Source organism: Cygnus atratus, chromosome 2 (genome assembly GCF_013377495.2).
Source record: "Cygnus atratus isolate AKBS03 ecotype Queensland, Australia chromosome 2, CAtr_DNAZoo_HiC_assembly, whole genome shotgun sequence".
Lineage (NCBI taxonomy): Eukaryota > Metazoa > Chordata > Aves > Anseriformes > Anatidae > Cygnus > Cygnus atratus.
Window position 1 is genome coordinate 122833527 of NC_066363.1, and position 23567 is coordinate 122857093.

General features: G+C 38.8%; 1 protein-coding gene across 1 annotated transcript in view; it reads left to right on the forward strand.

Annotated features, from left to right (window-relative positions):
* NKAIN3 (sodium/potassium transporting ATPase interacting 3) overlaps nucleotides 1-23567 on the forward strand; it is a 374213-nt gene that overhangs the window by 344294 nt on the left and 6352 nt on the right. The window contains exons 5-6 of the mRNA XM_035553117.2: nucleotides 39-99; nucleotides 23222-23305. Of these exons, the coding sequence (XP_035409010.1) occupies nucleotides 39-99; nucleotides 23222-23305 (145 nt within the window). The remainder of the gene's footprint in view (nucleotides 1-38; nucleotides 100-23221; nucleotides 23306-23567) is intronic.

Here is a 23567-nt window from a genome sequence, read left to right on the forward strand (position 1 = left end):
AGTGTTCTAATGATTGCTTTTCTTTTTCTTTCATGCAGCTGATTGGATTTGTGTATGCCTGTTACGTGATCAGTATTTTCATGGAGGAAGAGGACAGCTGTAAGTACTGATACACACCTATCCATCTCTGGAGCTACAGTACCTGGGGTGAGACTTAGTCTTGCATTAACTACCAAGATGAAGAAAAAAGTTTGTAAAAATGGCAGAATCTGACAGTCAAGTACACAACCAATTTTGCTCAAACCCATACTTACATTGTAGTACTTAGGTACTACAACTGTCAGGACTGTACTTACTGAACTTTTTTGTAGGGATCTGTGAACCACTTTCATGAACCAGTCATACTGCTGAAAAGGATGTGATCCATGCTGCATATATACATGAGTTTTTATGTATGTATATTTAAATTTGAACCAAAGCTCCTGAAGACATTTAGTCTGTTTTTCCAAATGACAGTTTTATCGGCAGTAAAGTTAATGCAGATGACAGGTCAAGCCATTTACAGTGTACTGTATTACTCTCATCAATAATTAGATAGACCTATTCAGCACTTAAACGTAACTAGATCACACATCAGAAATGCTGACCCCATGTTCTTAACATGCTTTTATCAAGAAAACACTTATATACATACCCATATATTGTTCAGAGTTCGAAAATGTGAATATCTTTAAAAAAGCATTTATCAAAAACAAATTAAATGGCCATTGGAAAAATATGAATATGTTGAATGCTTTGGTAGGAAGCTGTGTGAAAAGCGACTGTGAGAACTGCCTAACAAACTTGCTATACACACAAGACTATCATAGGTATTATTAAAAGCAGTAGTGAAACTGCAATGAGAATGAGTAAACAGGAGCAAACAGAAAAACAAGACTATTTAAAATAAAAGTGTTTGTGTCAGTTACCTCCTCTCATATGTAAGGAATTAAGCAGTATATCTGCCTTTAGGACAAAAAAAAAAAAAAAAAAAAAAAAAACAAGAAATACATCACATTATAGCTATAGGATAAATAATATAAAACCAAATATTTAATCCTAAAGTTTTACTCATAAATCTTAACATAGTTATTTTGTTTCTACATAGAATAGCACCAGTGGGTGAGATAAATAGAGTACAAAAAAATAATTCATGTCTTAAGAAAGTATTTGGTAATATCTTGAAAATCTTATTGAAAACATAATTCAGGTAATTCATGGCTGTGATGGAAAAACAGACTTTTTGACTGAAAACAGTGTGAATATATTTTTCCACTGTTACAAACAATACTGTGTTCAGTTCTCCATCCTAATGTGACAGTTATTAGTGTCAAATCTATTTTCATGCTTTCATTTAGGTTTCTAATAGGAAGTAAATATATCAGAGAAATTCTCAGATAATATTTAGTGGGAAGAAGTCATAAGAATGTTGTACACATTGTTCACTTTGAAAAGGCTAAAGGAACCTGGAGCAGTAAATGAGAAATATGAACACTTGGAGAAGCAACATAAAATATAGGTCTTAAGGAGGAGCAGAAGCCTAAACAACGCTCCCTTAGAAAGCTACAAACTGCTGATTGTCAGGAACTGGTAATACAGGATAGCTCCAAAGGTGAGGGTGGCAGCAAGACATATGAGATGTGGACCAAAGACTACAGAGAAACTGAGAGATAACTGTTCTTTTCATACAGCTGTGGTGAGTCATGACAGAATCTAGGGCTTCGTATTGATGTCAGGAAACTTTGTGTATGAGACAACTGCTAACAAAATTCCTGGAAGGGGGAGGCTTCATTGAACGATCGGGAAGGCTGGCAGACTGATAAGAAAGACACAGGCTACAGCACTTTTAGAAAAGTAGTGCTGTCTGTAAGAGCACGCACACATACAGACACAGATATCTGTACCTGGGAAGATAGGCTCTTTACTTTTTCCATAGGTGTTTTATATATATTTTTAATTTGTTTAGTCCTTCATAGTGTGCTTCACATATCAGTGTTTTAGGCATGTGTGAAAGAAATACAAAACTCAGACCAAAGAATATAGCATATTATTCTTGGAAAACACCATCACCTGATAAAGAGCATAAGCAGTTTACATTTGGGGCCCCACAAGGGTTATTGCCAAGATAATGGCCTTATTCACTTACAAAATGCATTTACCCCAGACCCTCTGTCCTCTGACTGCTACCCACCACTTTCTGAGAGTTTCATGCTGTATGATATCAATAGAGATCAATGAGAATTCTCAATCAATGAGAAGGGACAATTGACTTATTTATTAAACAATAAAGCATATCAAATGCTAAGGAGATACAGTACCCAAAATCTACCCAGTGTCCATTCTCCATAAAGGAACCATCTATCTACATTTAATTTCTGTTTGTCTTCCAGAACTATCAATGGTAACTTCATTGTTTTGGTACGTACAAGTGAAAATCATCTTACTCATCTTGGAAAGTATTCTGTAATTTATCTTTACAACCTTCATTAGGATTATGTCAGTTTCCCATTTTGTACCATTATAGTCTTCCAGATTCTTGTGTGAATATGTTATTATTTTATTATTATTATTATTATTATTACTATTATTATTATTATTATTTAGCAGAGGATTATTTGGGACAGAGAAAAAAAGCTGTGTGCTGGAAGTGGAACAAAACAGCAGAACTGATACATCTAGGAGGTTTAACAACCAGTGGAGTGAAATAATTTCTAGTTTGTTGCTTTTTAATATGTATTTTTTCTAAGATCCCAAATCCAATCAGAAGCAACTAAATAGCTCTTTGGTATCTCACTTTGGGCTAATTTGTGTCTTAATGTCCATTTGTATTTTAGAGTCCTTCATTTTTATAGATAAATACATTAAAGAAATGTTAACTTATTTATATCAATTCCACAGCTATGTTTTAAATGAGGAAACATCCATGGAAGGCAGAGTGGGAAAATTATTTGGTTTGGTAACTAGAGAACAGAAAAATGAATAGGGCTTATTCTGGAAAAATTCATATTGTTAACTTGCAGCATAACGAACAAAATTTATTTAAAAGAGAAGTACAGTGGTACTTCAAAATAGTCAAGTTTAAATTATACAGTTATTACAGTAGGATAAAAGTTCAAGAAACTGCAATGAAAGAGTAATTTTATGCATTTTAATATGATGCAACAGGTTCTTTTCTTAGGTAAATGCAGCCATCATATTTTTGCAGTAGTTTGCATACAGGAAATCCTCAGCCATCTGAGAGTCACAGCCTCCCTAATTAAATACATTCTGCAATATTCAGTGCATCAAGTTAACCCCAGTTCTTGGTCTGAAACCTGTCAGGCAGACTTAAAAATTAATAATAGCTGCCTGTTTAGCCTCTGTGCAGTGCTTAAATGGATTTTGAGGCTGACATTTTGGCTGATGGACACTTCTCTGAACAGTAATAATGCTTGAAGAAACATTTATTTCCAGCTATTGCTCACCTTTACCTACATTCCAGACTGTAGCTAACTTTTACTTAGAAAGAAGATGATAGCAGGTCAAAAGGAATAAAAAAGAAGACATGTAAAAGGCACGCTGCTGTAGTGGGGTTAATACCTTCCATCATTCATCCTAATGAAAAAGCCTATTTATATCTCTTCCTTTCATTTTTTTCATTTCTATCTTTGTAGATCTATCAATCTATATAAGCCCTTTTGAAGGAACAGAATAAGTGAAATCCGTAATCATAAAAGCCTGTCACTATCTTGTTTGTGAATCATTTTCTCCAAAAAATGAACTCAGAAGCTTGTTACCACGCTCTCAGAGTTACAGAATGGTTTTAATAAAGTGGAGTCTGGGGACTAGGAAAAATACATTTTTAAAAATGTTATTAAATTTACAAATATTTTCTGGACTTTCTTTAAGAAACAATAGCATTATTGTTGCTGAATACTATTTCATAAATATGACATTGACACATCTCAAAAGTGATAGTTCTGTACTGTATGTGAATATGTAAAGTGGAAGCTGAGTTGCATTTAAATTGCATAAGGAAAAAGACATGAAAATAGAGAGGAAGATTAATGACAAACCTACAATCATCCTTTCACCATTCATTATAAAAACAAGCCTGAAATATCAAAAGGTCAATCCAAGGAAGTTCAAGCCTCTTTTGTACATAAATGAAAATAAGGGAAAGGGCTTCCATTCATCATAAAGGAAAGTTTTATTCAACAAATGAAACCACAAGAACAAAGTTAACAAACAAAAATTATTTTTTGTTTGTCTCTCTCCTGAACCAGTTGTTTTTAGAGCTCAGTTGTATTTCAGAACAGAAGACAATAACCTGCTTTTTAAAAAGGAAGAGTTTCACAGAATCACAGAATCGTCTAGGTTGGAAGAGACCTCCAAGATCATCTAGTCCAACCTCTGTCCTAACACTAACAAGACCTCCACTAAACCATATCACTAAGGACTACATCTAAACGTCTTTTAAAGACCTCCAGGGATGGCGACTCGACCACTTCCCTGGGCAGCCCATTCCAATGCCTAACAACCCTTTCAGTAAAGAAGTTCTTCCTAATATCCAACCTAAACCTCCCCTGGCGCAACTTTAGCCCATTCCCCCTCGTCCTGTCACCAGGCACGTGAGAGAATAGACCAACCCCCACCTCTCTACAGCCTCCTTTAAGGTACCTATAGAGAGCGATGAGGTCTCCCCTGAGCCTCCTCTTCTCCAGGCTAAATAACCCCAGCTCCCTCAGCTGCTCCTCGTAAGACTTGTTCTCCAGACCCCTCACCAGCTTCGTTGCCCTTTTCTGGACTCTCTCGAGCACCTCCATGTCCTTCTTGTAGCGAGGGGCCCAAAACTGAACACAGTACTCAAGGTGCGGCCTCACCAGAGCCGAGTACAGGGGGACAATCACCTCCCTAGACCTGCTGGCCATGCTGCTTCTTATACAAGCCAGGATGCTGTTGGCCTTCTTGGCCACCAGAGCACACTGCTGGCTCATATTCAGCTGCCTATCAACCAGTATTCCCAGGTCCTTCTCGGCCAGGCAGCTTTCCAACCACTCATCTCCCAGCCTGTAGCGCTGCTTGGGGTTGTTGCGCCCCAGGTGCAGGACCCGGCACTTGGCCTTGTTGAACTTCATACAGTTGACCTCAGCCCATCGCTCCAGCCTATCCAGATCCTCCTGCAGAGCCTTCCTGCCCTCGAGCAGATCGACACACGCACCTAACTTGGTGTCATCTGCAAACTTACTGAGGGTGCACTCGATCCCCTCGTCCAGGTCATCGATAAAGATATTAAAGAGGACCGGCCCCAGCACTGAGCCCTGGGGGACTCCACTAGTAACCAGCCTCCAACTGGATTTGACTCCATTCACCACAACTCTTTGGGCCCGGCCATCCAGCCAGTTTTTAACCCAATGAAGCGTACGCCAGTCCAAGCCACGAGCAGCCAGTTTCTTGAGGAGAATGTTGTGGGAAACGGTGTCAAAAGCCTTACTGAAGTCAAGGTAGATCACATCTACAGCCTTCCCCTCATCCACCAGGCGCGTCACTTGGTCATAGAAGGAGATCAGGTTCGTCAAGCAGGACCTACCTTTCATAAACCCATGCTGACTGGGCCTGATCGCCTGGTTGCCCTTCAAGTGCCACGTGACGACATTCAAGATAATCTGCTCCATGAGCTTCCCTGTCACTGAGGTCAAACTAACAGGCTTATAGTTCCCCCATACTGCGTTATCTATAGGAACCTCCATATGCTATCATTAGACAAATATTAAGGAAACCAAATTATTAACAACACTGAAAAACTACCACAACGCTTTATCTGACATATGGCATTACATTTATACCCACCATTGAGCATCTGTTGTTGGTAATCTAATGCGAGAGAAAGAATTTTTATTTGCTTTTAATTTTTGTAGTTACATAGGAGGTCCAGCAGTGATAAATTTCTTATAAATATGCTATGTTTTGCAAAAGGAATGAAGAGCTAGCATAGTAGCTAATAGTAGTAACATATCCATATGTCTGTGTGATTATCTTTATATATAAATATACATGTTCACTTAACTAAGCAGTATTTGGGAATCCACTACTACTATCTTTACATCAATTGCAATTTCCATATGGTCGAGTCCATTTAACTCCTAAAAAATATGATTTTTATAATAAAACAGTTAACATAAAAGATGACCAAGAAAGAGGATACTGCGCTACACTTCTGTTGGGCATTACCAGATTCAAACATGCCCAGATGACGACTATCTTAAATTATCTCACTGAAAATGAGTTCTTGTGAAACTTTCCAAACAGCAGCCAAAGATCATCACTGAGCTTTAGCACTCACCACTTTCATCTTTAGGCCATAATGACTTTAGATATTGAAACAAAATGCGCTGTTACTGACCAGCAGATAAACATGCTTAACACAGACTTTTTAAATGACAGTAAGTTTTGCTTCCTGGCACTCAAACACTACTATAGCTTCCAGGTTGAGAATATTCTCCTGGCTTTGGCATTTCTGCAAAATGACAATGACTATCAGCATTTTTGGAAGGCTTGAAAAGAAATTTGCATCTTTCTGTTCATCTGGAAGAATGACCCAAAACCACAGAATTTGATGTACCAGTTCTGGTAAGACAAAGGCTGCTGTCATTGCCTTGTAGCTGTCCGCTATAAAACAGAGAAGAGAAGCAGATGACATACGATCAGAAATACCACCACAAGTATCCAGGAGGCTCCCTCAGCTCAGCAGTGGCCCAGGCCAACCCCACCAAACATTTAATGGAGCCAAATGTCAGCTTCCAGCTTCCATAGACTACAGAGGCCTGTCCAGCTGGGAGTTTACTGACTAGATGCCGACTCACCTATTTGCTATCGTACTTACTCCACTTTCTCCCATACAGTAAATATACAGGATAAACCTATTATTGCAACAACATTCCATGGTCTTACAGTCCTGTTAGTGTCCTCCTACCTATCATTAGCTTTAATGCATGTTCAGTCTTATATTGAACTGATACAGTGAATTCTGAAGTATTTAATGAAGGAGCAAATACATATGGGACATTATGCTATTTAAGTTAACACTACATTCTTTTTTTTCTTCTTTTTTTTCCTTTTTTTTTTTACATTAATTTATTGTACAATTGCCTGAACAAGCATTTGTTCTTGTTTCTATGGAAATAAGCACATAGATATAATTCAGAAAAACAAAGGTAAAACCTCTGAAGTAGCATAAAATAAAAGCTGTTAAACAATATAAATACTGAAGACCAGAAGAAATCTTGATCCTAGTTAAGCCAGTGGCAAAAAAAATACAGTGGAGGCATGATTCCCTCTTCTTTATTCTGCTTTAAAACTGTAGATGAATAATCCATTTCAGGAAAACAACTAAGAACAAAACACCCATCCCATCCTCTGCTTTTACATTCCTCTAGCAAAATGTACAAAATAGTCTTTGCTTCCATATGTAATCTCCATGGACTGTTACAGAACACCTTGTTCTAGCTGAGAGATGGTCTTTAAATAAGAGAGAGTGCACAATATACAAAAGGGGAAGTCTTGGCTCTGGAATATTTCTAGCAGCAGCAAAAGTTATCTGCCTGAAAGTGTCATAAATTTAATGTGGAATGTAACATGCAAGGTTTAACCAAGCAGGGTGTAGATGAAGTATGAGAGAGTAGCAACATCTAAAAGATGTAAACAAATTCAGTTTTTCATTGATAAAGTATAGCCTGCTATAATATGCAACTCACGTAACTTGAAGAAATTCTCGCTGAGTTTCTGTACCACTTGAACAAAATATTTTAGTACATCTTCAGTAAAGAACTCATTTTTTACTGTAGGGTTGCCTCTAATTTCCTCTCCCATCACCAAATTTAATTATGCATTAAACTCTGACTATCTTTCCTGGCAGGTATGAAGATGATAGTCTAGATGCTATTTTCATGCTAGCCAGCAGCTTATTTATTTTTCATTAAAGGATAAGGGTAAATCACTCATTATAAGAGTCCGCCAGTGCCTATCCACAATTCTTCCCACAAACATGAGATGGAAATTTTTTCCTGAAATTCAGTAGTAAACTGTCACCTCAATCACTTTATCACAAAGAATTTTTGTTGAATATTCCACAGAATATTAATAGATGAGATCAGTACCATATATATATATATATATATATACCATATATACCATATCTTATATATATGTATATAATATTTAAATGGGCCTTCATTTAAACATTTAGAAATATTTTAATGGAAAGCAAAATATTTTTATTTTTTGCAGGGTGTACTAACATATTTCTCTGAACAGAGAAATGTGTCAGAATACTACTAGGGCATATATTGGCCAATTCTGACCTTTATGGATAAATGGATGCATATAAACATATATATATGTGGGTGGATGTGTATATGTGTATGAATGTGTGTGTGTATTGATATATATATATCACACACATATTTTGTGCCAAACATAGGTAAATACAAACTCCCCTTAGCCTTCAGTTGGTTTCCAGACTGATAACTAGAAAGGACAGCATTTAAAGGCTAGTTCATTACTACCTCATAAATTCCTGTTTTGCAAATGTAATTAATGTCAAACATTTCTGTTGTTGATTCTGAATACTATATACCACACCCCGGGTATATATATATACATAGATTAATATATACATAAAAGACAACTTGCTTCAAATAGGTATATAATTATAATAATACATTTTTCCTTAAGCTGGGAATCACACCTTCCTTTAAGATTTCTTGGTTTACTACTGTAATAAACAATATTCTTACTAAAATGGAAATACAATTCCAGTTTAGAGGTAATATATTGTATACTGACAGCTCGTTGACATTTCTTAGCTCCATTCCTTGGTCCCCAAATACTCACAGTATGCCCTTTTTTAAAACTAGCAGATTTGATTCAAGCTTCTACTTAGCTAATTTAATATTGATTTCATTTTAATCTCCACCTTCCACTTCCTTGGCCTTTCTGTTTAAATTAGATCTGCTTTTAAATGGATGCCATCTCAACCCCCTGTTGCCAGCACCTTAGCCTTTTCACTTAAATTGCATCTATTGTTAAATCAATCTTACTCCAGCATCCAGCATTCCTCTCCTGAGCTTTCCACTTGACATCACACACAGGCCTAAGTGGTGCCTGCTCCTGCCCCTAGCTTTCACCCAGCTTCTCCATTAAAATTAAATCTCTTTCCAAATCCATTTTCTACTTCCAGTTGCAACCTTCTTACTTTTTCATTTCTAAATGGCAACAGTTTTGTGTTTGTTTTAATTTGTGGAGCTTGAAAGGAAACTTTTCAGACTCCTATACTTCCATATAAATACCATCTCCCCCAAGTCTTAAGATACAGGCAGATGGGTTCTTCCAATTTCTGGGCCTCAGCTTAAATAAGATCCATTTCATTCTTTTTGTTGCCTGAGGGGGAATTTCCCTTAGCCTAGTTACCACATCATACCTAAGAGCTCTATATTGTAACAGCTTTAATTCATGTTTTTAGTGTGAGATGTGTAAGCATGGACCTAGTGGTGGGCCTGTGTTATGGGGGTGGCATACCAAGTCAAAGAGGATACACATTTAATGAGGCCCTACACCAGCAGGGAGCTGGCCATAAATTATCTTGGTAATACGCTGTTAAGGAATCTGGGGATTCAGTGAGCTGAACAGTTACGATTGAGACAAATATTCCCACTGCTTCCCGTTACAAATATCTCAACGTGTTTGACAGACTTGGAAGGCTTATGGATGAATTGGCTTTTTAGGTGGTCAGAATTTTCAGTGCCTTTTCCTTTATGCCTACGTCTGGTCTGAGAGAGTGACACTGAAGTTTCATCTTAGAAGACAGAAATGTCCTCCCTTTTTCTTCCTTGCAGACAATAACCTCAAAAATGGACAGATCCATACTGACCAGATGAGAGAAGAGACTGTCACTAAATTTCCCTGAAGCTGAGATTTATATTCAATTCTTGTCTATCAATACTAAGCTTTGAAATACAGTAGTTAAAAAAAAAAAAAAAAAAAAAAAAGCCAAAGCTGTTCATTTCTTGTTTCGAGGGAGTATCTCTGATAGAAATCATATACTATGGGTCCCATTGCATGTAATATTTCCCAAAGTATATATGAACATGATTGCCTTACAGACCACTTGAACAATTACTTTGCAAAGGAGCTACAGTACAAATTCTAAAAGAGATGGTTAACCAGCACAACTCAGTGAAATACATTAAATCAAGCTATGAATATCATGTCTCAGTCAGGTAACTTTGGAAGATAATTTATTTGGTAATGTTCTTTCCCAAAATATGGCAAAGTCAAAAAAATAAGAATTAGTTATCCATAATTTTAGCCATCTCAGTTCTAAATCTAATAAACCTAAAGACAACCAGCATGTTTAACCAAGATAGGTTGTAATTTTTTTTCTTGGAAAAGGAAGGGATACCAATGTTGATTAATGATAATATCAAAGCAAGAGAAAGACCCACACAAATAAGGTATCACAAATATTTATTTGAAGAACCACAAAGAAAAACAAGATATTCGAATTTTTTTTTTGTTAATCCTTTTTTTTTTTTAAATCCTATTGATTTTTACTGTAATCTATTTTTTAGTTCTGTGTACTGAGTGTCTGATGCCATCAGGCTTTCAACCCTTCATAAAATAATCTTTCTAAATTCCTCCTATTCGTAAGCCAGGAATTGTTGTCTATATTTTGTACTTTTCAGATTTTTTTAGTTGTAGCATTTCAATAGTCCTAATTTTCAGGATGTAAGAGAAGCAAGATTTATAACAAGAGATGCTGTCTTATTAAATCAGTTGATTTAGCCAATGCAGTTTTCCACTTGGGTCAGCTGGTCATATAAAGTATATATGATCATATATGGTCATATATATGGTCATATATATGGTCATATAAAGTATATATATCACCTCTCCATAGAAAACCTACTTTTCAAGAATAGAATAGAATAGAATAGCTCAGTTGGAAGGGACCTTCAGCAGTCATTGACCATTTCATGGCTAACCAAAAATTAAAGCATATTATTGAAGATATTGTTCAAATGTCTCTTGAACATTGACAGACAAGGGGCTTCAACCACCTCTCTAGGAAGCCTATTCCAGTGTCTTTACCCTCGTGGTAAAGAAATTTTTCCTAATGTCCAGTCTGAACCTCCGCTGGTGCAGCTCTGTGCCGTTCCTACATGTCCTGTCATTGGTTCCCAGGGAGCAGAGGCCAGCACCTCTCTCTGCTTCCCCTCCTCAGAAAGGTGCAGAGAGCAGCGAGGTCACTTCTTAGCCTTTTTTTCCAGACTAGATGACCCAAGGATCCTCATCTTCTCCTTATGGGGCTTGCCTTCAAGCCCTTTCACCAGTTTTGTTGCTCTCCTCTGGACACATTCAAGTATCCTTGAATCCCTGAAAGAATAAAAGCATCCTTTTTATATTGTAGAACCCAGAACAGCACACAGTACTCAAGGTGAGGCAGCACAAATGCTAAATATCTCAGGAGAATCACCTCTTTTGACTGGCTGGCTGCACTGTGTTTAATACACCCCAAAATGTGGTTTGCCTTCTTGGCTGCCAGGGCACACCGCTGCCTTGTGTTGAGCCTCCTGTCGACTGTATTATATCTGTTGCAGTTAATCTGTGTTGATTATGTGTTTTATTAGCTCTTTATCATAACAAGACTTTTCTTATGAATCCTCTGTGATCTAGGACATAGCTGGACTCAATTCAAACTTCATTTTACATTCTTTTGTTTTGAAACAGTCAATATTGACTGTTTCAATACCGTTGGTTTTGTTAGCTGAAATTTAATCTCAGTACATCTGTGTTTTTCTCAATATTACAGTTTAGGTGAAGCAAAACCAAATAATGCTGTGTTACTCTCACTATTTATAAGATGACTCTTATTCCTTGGCATTGATTTCTGCACATTTTCTTTTCCTTCATAATCATTACAATTAATCAGGACAATGTGCTATTTTGTACGACTGTAATTCAAGACTCACAAGGCTTTCATAAAAATGTATTTTTTACTTCATCTTTCTTCAGGGAGAGAATTTTTTTATTGATGAAGTCACTATTGCATTATCCTTCTTTATCATTAACAGATTGATTCCCTGGTGGCTTCAAAATGAGTATTAATCCTTTTACATACCCGATTCCCCTTTTGCACATTCATCTTTCTCCTAATATGAAACGATACCAACTTTCTAACAATGAGAAAACCATTTTCCTAGCCATCATGTTTTCTGACACACAGGACATTTTTTTTTTTCCACTCCATCATAAGAAGTGTCCATCATCCACTGGCCATCATAAGCTCCAGGTTTTTACTGCTCTATATTCTTAGCTCTATTTTCATAGCTGAGAATGTAGTTATATATATTGGATGTTTTTGAAGAGCTACTTTGAGTGAGAAGAGCTTAACTAGTGAGAGCGATGGTAATGTCAAATATATATATATATATATTAAGAGATCAGCAAGACAACTTGAAGATGACGAAAGAGCAGGAGAAAAGCAGTAACATATGAGGTACAATAGGTTTCCCCATTTGCAGAAAAGCACTTAACAGAGAAAAAACAGTGCTCACTGATGCACTTGGGTGTGATTAAGTAGGAGACTTACCAGCTGCTTCTGCAACAGCTCTGAAATGGAGCATAGTGGATGATCTTATTCTAGGAAAGACCGATGGCACCATAGAAGGACTTAATAATGCATTTACAGAGACTGGAGAATGTTGGTTTGACACAGATCAAGAGAAGGATTATTTTGCTGGCTTCCCCATCTTGAAAAACTAAGGGCAAAAACAAAGGGAAGATCAGAGGTCACTAGTTTCTGCTCATCCAGAGAGATAAAAGATTGAAAGGAGAAGACTGATAATCTGGAGATCACAAAAGGAGTTCTATTTCTATTTCTGATCTGTTCTATTCAGTTCTATTTCTGATCTGTAGACTTGAATTCAAAGAAGGCACAGTAGGACCACAAGCTTACCTTCCGGTTGGTCAAAGAAGGACAATGTGGGAGTTACTGCTAGCATGAGGAAAGGGACGTTCTATCAGTGCTGGAGGCAATTTTGTCTGCTTAGCAGAAGATAAAAGGTAGTTTGGAGCTTAAAGTTGCTGAAACCATAGAAGACGTGTGGTAGAAAGCATTGGGATCTGCCTCCTCAAGGACTGAGGCAGACCATCACTAAGCATGATGGTCATATCCATGCTGTGAGCAGGATTTGCAAAGGAGGGAATTTATACAGTGCCCAACAATAAGGAGCAAATGTCATGTGGTAAATCAGGATTTCTATGCAGAGCTTCTGAGATGTTCATGGGGTCAAACACAGGATGATAAATGAGGAGGAGGTTTTTGGAAATGGAAACTGCTTCATCTGTGTGTGGTTTTACCCTGCTGGGCTGCTGCACTACAACCACTCTCTCACTCCCTCTCTTCTTCCCTCAAGGGCAGCAGGTCCCACCAGACCCTGTTCCACCAGGGGCTCCTCCACAGGCTGCAGCATGGAGATCTGCTCCATGTGGAACCCATGGGCTGCAGGGGGACAGCCTGCTCCACCCGGGGCCTCTCCACGGGCCGCAGGGGAACTGCTGCTGCATGCCTGGAGCACCTCCTGCCCTCCTGCTGCACTGACCCGGGGGGCTGCAGGGCTGGTTCTCACCCCTCTCTCTCCCGGCTGCTGTTGCACAGCAGTTTTTTTCTCCTTCCTTAAATCTGCTCTCACAGAAGCCAAACCAGCATTGATCTCTGGCTTGGCTCTGGCCAGCAGCAGGTCCCTTTTGGAGCTGGCTGGAGCTGGCTCTGATCTGCCATGGGGCAGCTGCTGGGCTCTGCTCACAGAAGCCACTCCTGAAGCCCTTCCCTACCAAAACCTTGCCACATAAAAAAACCAGTACAATGTGAAATGTAAAACAAAGTTACACAATGTTAGTGTGTCTGATACTATGGAGAAGAAAATACGAGATCAATATTTTGCTACAAAACCTCATACCTGAACTCTCATACTATTGGAAATAAATTTTACCAAGTTTGTCAAGTTCAAGATATCAAGCCTGTCAAGTTGAAGATGGTAGGCTGTAACTGTACCACAGCAGTTAGCTACTAGACAGTAAGGAAGGGTCAGGAAAAAGGGAGACTTCCCTGAGTGACTGCAAAAAAAAATAACAAGAAGAGATATTAAGTAGATTTTTAAGCCCTATATTGAAAATATCGCCATGAAAAGAAAAAAAAAAAAAAAAAGACAAGAAAATTTGCAACAGGGCCTGAATGTCACAGAACTGTGGTCATCCAGAGCTTTGAAGCAGATGTGTACAGATCCTTTTATTAAGAACTCCCAAAGAAAAGAACAACACTAAAGTAAAATATATATATATATATATAGACTAGTACAATTAAATAGCAAACTCAAAATTACTAGATCATACAGAATAGAAATGAGAGGTTTATAACATTTCCTCCCTTTGTGTCCATGCGGTTGGCAAACCACTCTTCTCTTCTGAGTCCTAACCAGGTCTCTGGTTTTTTGAATTGCAGAAAACTTTGCTCACTCTCCCCAGTCCTTAGTCTGCTCTACATCACCTCTAGGGCCCACCTGGTTTGCTGTTCCTCTCCACAGCCTTGTCTTGAGGAGAAGACTGCCAGCATCTTGTGGTGCTTCTTTCAGTTGTGTCCTGTTCTATGAATGCCACACGTGTGCTCTCCTGAACATCCTTTGCTCACTCCCACTCAATCTTCATAAGAGAAGTGAAGATACAAAGATGTGAAGCAAATATTATGTCACAGAGGTTGCTAGCAGCAAAGTTCAGGAACATTCTTCCATCACTAGAAAAGTGGGAAAAAAAATCCAGAATCACTCAATGATACAAAGGGCCCCTCCTGTCCCAAAACCTAAATTATTAAAATAATGTTAATATTCTTCTGTCATGAATGGATGACATGAACTTTCTTCTATGTACAGAAATCCAAAAGAAATTCCAATACAGGAACTCCAAATGTCACAAATGTTTTGAAAAGCACTGCTTTATGCCAAGTATTTGATTTGCAAATACTTTGCTCTAGGAAGTTTATCTTTAATTATTCAATAGAATTGAACAGATGATACATTATATAAGGGGATATTAATTTTGCATACTAAAATGTCCATGTCTTGTACTTAAGGTTAAAAACAGCAGTTGAGATATTCTTAGATATACAATAATCAAGCAGACTTAGATGTTGTCTTAAAGTAAATATTTGGGTCATACTGACAAATAACTGAAGCAAACAGAAATTGGTATGTATACAAAGAACAAAAGTCCAGAAATAGAGCCATCTGGGACTCAACTGACAGGGGGGAAAAAAAGAAAAAGAAAAAAAAATAATAAAGGAACAAAACACCTAACTTGTGAATTAGCAATGAACTGTAAATGGAATAGATCAACTCCAGTTGGTCCTAGCATCTGTACTAAACATTTTTAAAAGAGCTCTGTAGTTTCTGGCACCAAACTCAGCAGCAATATAAAGGCACACTAGTACATAACATATCTTCCTGAATCAGACTACCAAAAGAGATCAAAGCATATCTTCAAAAAGCAGATTCAGAGTTCTGCCTCTTCTGAAGTCAGCTTGGACACATTTATTGTGAAGATTGTGTGTTCGGAGATGGGATTGAAGTTGTAGCAGCCTTCTATACAAGTCTTTGTTCTTGACTATTCTGCCAGTTTAGAGGACTGACTGGGTATGCATAGCAAAAACTCATTGGCACTGTCTCTGTCTTGGTACTACATGAGCTTAATTGGTAGTCGTAGTTTCTGGGTATTTATCATCTTCTATGCATGGATTATTTTCCTTCACCAGCTTAATTTGTATAAATGCAGTATGGTAATGTTAATGGCAAGAAAAAGAGAGATTAGATATAAGGAAGAAATTCTTCACTCAGAGGGTGGTGAGGCACTGGCACAGGTTGCCCAGAGAAGCTGTGTTCAAGCCTTCAAGTCTAGGCAGGATGGGGCTTTGGGCAACCTGATCTAGTGGGAGGTGTCCCTGCCCATTGAAGGGATTGGGATCTGGATTTTCTCAGAGACACCCAATGACAGGACAAGGGACAATCGGTGCAAGCTGAAACATAGGAGGTTCCGCTTAAATATGAGATGAAACTTTTTTACAGTGAGGGTGACAGAGCACTGGAACAGTCTGCCCAGGGGGGTTGTGGAGTCTCCTTCTCTGGAGACATTCAAAACCCACCTGGACACATTCCTGTGAGACCTGATCTAGGTGTTCCTGCTCCAGCAGGGGGATTGGACTAGATGAGCTTTCAAGGTCCCTTCCAATCCCTAACATTCTGTGATTCTGTGATCTGGATGATCTTTAAGGTCCCTTCCAACTCAAACCATTCTATTGAAAAAAAAAATAATAATAATAAAAACCCCAGAGCATTCTGCATCAAAGGAGATTAAATTAGAAAGGGTGCCAGAGAGGAAAACATTAATAATTAGTGAAATCAAGTGAGCTAAGATTTTTCATTTTCCTAATTTTCTTACTGTATAAAAAAGACTGTAATCACATATAAATTCTATAGGGAAAATACTTGTACCAAGTTTTTTATCACCCATATTGAAAGGAATAAGAAGTTATAAATTGGAATCATTTGTAACTTTCTTTGGTCATAGGCAGAAAGAAAGCTACCATTCACTTTCTTTGAAACAATCTTATTTTAGAACTAGCAATAACACCTGTAAATACTAGCCTTTGGGGAAGAAGGGAGGGAGGGGGAAGCTTTATTTGTTTGAAGTGGTTTTAGATATATTTTCCATATGCTTTTTTTCCACAAATAAATGGCAAGTTATTTAGACATTAGTCATTAGACAAGTATTTTAGTCATCAAGACAAAATTTAAGAAAAACGAGGAACAGAGTAGTGACCTATATAGGAAGAAAATGTATCATCAGAAATATTTCATTAGGACAGCCTGATAGAAGAATAACATAAGCTGTAGTCAGCTATGCAGACATGTATTGGATGTCTGTTACCCAAGCAGATTTGTTTTGGTAAACAGATGAAGCTTTGATATGTATTTAGAAAGAACACAATAAAACATTTTAAACCAAAATGGAAAACTATTCCTCAACAACTTAAGCTTCAAGTATGGATTTGCAGATAGCACATCATGCAAAATGGTGTTTGCTTACGCCTAAAAGAAAGAATCCCTACATATTTGCAGCTTAAACTGCTTTTTCTGGGTCTATGTTAGTGTTAAGTACTCTTGATATGTATTTTTTTCTATAGACCTTATGGGTGATGACCATATTCTACCACGAACTTTTGCCCTGTGATGGCCATGAGTCCTTAATGACTTGAAAGTGATTGATAAATATTTCCTTTAAGAAAATACATGCAATCAGGTAGCCTGCCTTTTAACTTCAGTAATGGCATGGAAAGGGTGTAAATAGCTGTCAAAGACCTGGCATGGAAAATGTTTTGGAAAGATTTTTTCAGATTCAGAAGGGCTGGGGAAACTGGGATGAGAAGGTTTGAGCCACCTTCACCTCCTAACATCTTTGACGTTCCCCAGACTTCTTTCATCTTACTGGGCAGCTGCATCCTTGGAGAATAAAAGATCTGAACATCTGATATGAATATCTTGGTTGTCAAAACACTAATAAAATTAGAAGAGAGTTCAGTAGCAGAGACCATAGTTAAGATTTTCATACCAGTTTAAGGCAGCTTGTGAGAGGATGTTTCCTTCAGTGCAGTCCTGCAGAGAAGTGTGGTGATCAGAGTGGGACTCACATTTTAAAATGTGGGGCAGTTTTTAAAATGATCATCTATCTCACTAGGTGAAGACTAAAAAGAAAATTTGGTGCCAAATCATAATAATTAGAGTGGAACCATGAAATATTCCCCTCCCAGCTTCTAGTTATAAAAGTTTATGCAAGAGGTTGTTTCTCAGTAGTTTGCTACTACTTCTTGCTGTCTTCATCTTATTACTATCTTCTAATACTTCATAGAGACAGAAAAACAGTCACAGTGGCACATTATTACTGATGTTTCTTTTTCTTCCTTTCTTAATTGTCTTGCACGTTTTCCCTCCTTTAGTCCTCTCCATAAATAAGAAGCTATTCCTGGTATACTGCAAAGCAATGTGTGATTCTTCTGCCACATGACTAGAGGCTCAGCTACTCAGATGTAATATGAAGTGCGATAGTATTGGCTCCTAACAGATATCTGGATCAATCTGAGTAGTTCAGATGTAAGAACAGTGTATCTTTTGACAAAACTGAAAAAGTGGAGATCTAATGGTAAAACAAACAAACAAACAAAACCCACAGGTGCTTATCTGGAAAATTTATATATGCTACAAGTGCAAACATTGGAAAGTCCAAACTTTGGACTTCGTGCATGTAGCACTGACTTAACATTTTCCCCATTTTTGCTTCTTTGTCATAGGCTTTGGCTCCTTGTCTTACTACCTGTCACTTACTTTAACTGGTTACAACCACCCCAGCTACATACTTTTCTTAATGAATGTGATTGCATTAATATATTGCCATTCAAAAAATCTTAGCACAGTGGGAAAAAAATGCAATGTAAAATAGCATTTGGAGCCCCATTGGTTAATAAAATCTTCTGTACATAAAAGCACACAAGCGAGTAGCTTCTAGCCTGCCACTCTGCGACAGGGGACAGCTGAAGGTGCCATCCATTCCAGCCATCATTTTGTGAGCTTATCCTGATTTATAAAATGGAAAGGCAAACATCAAGAGAATCTAAGCTATTTCAGCACAAGAAGCTGCAGGTTTTACTAAGAATTATGCTATCTGCATATCACTGCTCTGTTCATACCCTGCACCTCCCTCCAGGCACACTTAGGATGTGCCAGCTTTGAAAGGAGAAATTAGTAATATACCTATGGGATGACAAGCTCTGGCAGCTGTTTGCACAGGGCCTGCCAGCAGGTCAGTGGGATATTGCCAGAGAAGCTGAATTCCAGATGAGAGGGTGGCAAAGGAGAAGGGATTTTTTCAGATGTCTGATTCTTCTGTGCTACCTTCAAAGGGAGAGGAAATTTTAACTGGCATATGGGTGAATGCACTGCATTAATAGTAGTGAGGCATACCTAAATGTCATCCATCTACAAAAGAATAACCCTCAAAATTACTGATGACAGTGGATACACCTTCTTCAGCTAGCAGCATGTTGCACTTTTCTCACTCAGACAGATTATGACAACTATTCCTCTGATATGGCCCATGAGTGAATGAACATCATTTTAATGGACTACCCACAGTGGGCAGCCAGCACAAATTTGCACTTCCAAGCCCAGCAGGTAGTGAACTCTAAAAGAACATTTCACACTGGCCATTAAGCATCCAGCATGACCACAAAACTGAGGTGACACAAGGAGAGAAAAATTCCCTGGGAATATGGATCATGTTTTGCAGCCAGCTGCAGATAAAATAACCAGTTTCTGCTGTAACCTGCTATTATCTGTGGGGTGCTAAAAAATCCTCTCCCTAGGATTTTAAGTTTCTCTCTGCATGACTGTAGTTAATGACTGGACTCCATGGGGTGTTCCTTGTTTAGTGACTGAATATCTCTACTGATGACATGTTGCTTTAAAAAAAAATAATAATAGTAAAGCATAGAACTATAGAACTGTATGGAAAATGATTTTATTTTTCATTGAACTTACTTCCAGTTGTATGCAGCTTTCTGAAGTTAATTGTTGTAATCCTAAGAATGTATGGCAGGTATTATCCATAATCCATTAGTCAGGAATAAACAAAATCAATTATTCAATATCAGCCTTAAACTAATGTTTTCCCCTTGGGAAACCTATACAAATGTTATTGCTCTTTACTTTTGCCCAATTAAACATGCATACATCTCTCTAGATGTATGCATCCTAAAATTTCAGTCAATGTAAAGTTTTATTTAATGGCCCTTCGCAGTCTTAGTCCTGGGAGTCTTCTAGACATAAATGCTGAAAATATCAGGTAAAATCAGAGAGAATTTTTAGAATGAAAGGTAACAATTCAAATAACTGATGATGAATCTTCATATTAAAGAGCTATCAGCCATAAAATAGAGTGCATAATAGAAAATGGCACATTCAATTGTCTTGTATGATAGAGCAGCTTCTTGCTTTGAGAATTATCTTCACAAGAATTTTAAGTCAAACTTCAGCTTTAGTACTATATAATACGTCTTTCATTGCAAAATAGAAAGCCTCAGCTGAACGGATTTGAACAGCTCATCTCAAAACTTTTCTGATGGTGCTATTAAATATGTTTTCTTTGTCAGACAAAGATACATCTATGTTGCCAATCATTACTACATACCGACTTCATGTTTTTCTCCAAGAGACCTGCTTGTAGAAGAACTAGTTACTTTAAATTCTCTCTCTGCTTACAGTTGCAGATTATGTTGGTGATTGCTGAGAGGAATGATGTGTGGTTCTGAAGTGGTGAATTATCTCAAAAACATACTTGCTAACTCTTTCTATCATGTCCTCAGGGGAAAAAAAAAATCCTCTTCTGAGAGCAGGGAAAACTAAGGTGTATAAATAACCACACATGCACAAAAATAACAATAAAAAAGAATCTATTACTACAGACATGATTTCTTCCAAAAATGAAGCAGTAGTTTTGTTTTACATTATACATCTAGATATTTTATAAATCAGTTTTTACAAGAGTATATCTGCAAATGTATTTCTTGGTCCCATTAGTGCTTAGAGCAATTTTGATTTTTGGTGTTTTATTTTGTTATAGCATTCTGAAGGGGGGTTGCAACGTGAAAGAAAAGCAGTATAAGGAGGAGGTGAAAATAGGTTGGGTCTGACACTTGGACTGGGCTAGCTGGTGAGCGTAATGTCCTGTTCAGGCAGTTTTAAGAAAATACTCTTGCAGCTGAGGGGATGCTGCATGATTGAAGTACATCAAGTTCAGTTTTCATCTAAGCTACTCCTTTTCTGGACTCAAGAGGAGAGGCAATTAAAATCATCAGCAGCATTTCCACAGATTTTATAGGACCTTTCATCAGTCCTTCAGTCTCTAAGCCTCATTTCTCCATCCCCCTCAGCCTGGATGAGCACTCTTTCTTTCTCTGTTTGCCTTGTACATACAGTGCTGGGAAAGGGGCTGTTTCATATGAGGTGCTCTAGTGGTTTTACTCAGCTAGACAGCTGAGCTCCACCACAACCACATTCTGACCCGTCATCCTCAAAGGGAAAGGGGGAGAAAATACGATGGAAAGGGCTCAAGGGTTGAGATAAGGACAGGGAGATTGCTCAATAATTACCGTCACATGCAAAACAGACTCAGAATAGGGAGATTAATCTAATTTATTGCCTATTACTAACAAGCTAGAACAGTGAGAAAAAAAGCAAGCTAAAACCACCTCCCCCCCAACCACCCTCTTCCACCTCCTCCCCCCGAACAGTGCAGGGAAACGGAGAATGGGGGCTGCGGTCAGTCCCTGACGCTTCATCTCCACCGCTCCTTCGTGGTCACTCTCTGCCCCTGCTCCACGTGGGGTCCCTCCCACGGGATGCCGTCCTTCCCGAACTGAGCCTGCGGGGGCTGCCCACAGGCAGCAGCCCTGCAAGAACTGCTCTCACATGGCTCCGTACCACGGGGTCCATCCCCCAGGAGTAAACTGCTCCAGCACAGGTCCCACACGGGCAGCAGCTCCCCCCTGCTCCTGCGTGGGCTCCTCTCCACAGGCTGCAGCTCCAGCCCGGAGCCTGCTCCTGCGGGGGCTCCTCTCCACGGGCTGCAGCTCCAGCCCGGAACCTGCTCCAGCGGGGGCTCTCCATGGGCCGCAGCCTCCTCCAGGCCACATCCACCTGCTCCACCGGGGGCTCCTCCACGGGCTGCAGCGTGGAGATCTGCTCCATGTGGAACCCATGGGCTGCAGGGGGACAGCCTGCTCCACCCGGGGCCTCTCCACAGGCCGCAGGGGAACTGCTGCTGCGTGCCTGGAGCACCTCCTGCCCTCCTGCTGCACTGACCTGGGGGGCTGCAGGGCTGGTTCTCACCCCTCTCTCTCCCGGCTGCTGTTGCACAGCAGTTTTTGTTTGTTTGTTTGTTTTTCTTTTCCCTTTCTAAAATCTGCTTTCCCAGAGGCCCAACCAACATCGCTTACTAGCTCGGCTGTGGCCAGCAGCAGGTCCGTAGTGGAGCTGGCTCTGATCTGCCATGGGGCAGCTGCTGGGCTCTGCTCATAGAGGCCACCCCTACAACCCCCCGCTACCAAAACTTTGCCATATAAACCCAGTACAAGTCCTCATACAGTGATTAACACGATGAGGACATAAATTCAGTTTAGGTCTTATATATGTGCTTGTATATAAACAAATAAAGGCAGTTGCCTTTCATGTGACCAAAGAATCCTAATGTGCTGTGACTGTCAGTTCTACATTGCTTCTGTAAAAAGCCCTCCTAAATCATCAGAAAAATCACCTTCATCCCAAACTTGCTTTTAGATTTCTGTGGTAGCTTGGAAGTGTGTCTTCTTGAAGCTGTTGAAAATCTTACCAAGAGTAGCAAGATACAAGATTTAGACTAAAACGTAATTTAAAAATCATTATGACCGTAAAAGGAACCAAAAACATATCAAGGGCAGATATCCCCACATTGTTTCTGACAGAAATGTTGAAAGAAACTGGAAGGATTGTGAAAACACTCACTGTCCCCACAAACTCAGAGAAGATTCTGCTGCTTTTTCACATCCAACTGTTACCTATTTATTCTCAACTCAGTGGACTCACTTGGTTTGTCTTGTTTCCTTACATTCATGAGAGTCCATTGGTTTATGAAAGCTGGGGAGAAATTAGGTTCATGAACTAAATAGTTTCCACCAGCTGAATTTCTAAACACTTCAAAAGGAGCAGAATCTGAATTATGAAATTTATGCTGAGATTGCTCTTGAAACAAGAAGCTACATTATTCTACAGTGGTTTTTATCTATGTACTCTTCAGATATGTGAATAAGCATGTGTGCTGAAAGGAGCGTGCATGTCTGGTCAGCCAGCTGCTGCCTTGTTTGGCCAGGCACAGTGCTATGTGGACATTATAGATGACAGACCACAGAGCCTTCTGGAAGACACTTCCACAGTATTTTTACTTGTTTATTTCTGTTATGCAAACCTGTGCATGTGTTTACTATTTTTTTAATATAATTTGTCCATACTTATTTTTCAGTTGACATATTTTCATTTCCATTTGTTCATTTCTGGCACTGTTGTATTTTCAGTTGATTTCATAGGCGGACTTGACACATACTCCTACCGACAGCCCCCCCAGGAGCATGTTGAGTTAAAGCCTGTAAAGCCTGTAGGTAAGGTTCTGGTCCTGTGGACCACATTAATCCTTCTAACTGGACTGAAAGCTAACTTTCTCCTGAAGTAATTTTGGCATGAGGTTACTAATAATTTAATTATACTTCAATTAGAACTGAATTAAAAAATAATCCACATAAAACATGATAGTAAGGACACTTTGTCATTGATGACACATCTGCTAAAACAAGGATTAGTAGATATTACCACGTCTGCCATGACATGCCTTGGCTTAACACAAGGAGAGGCTTGCAGTAAAGG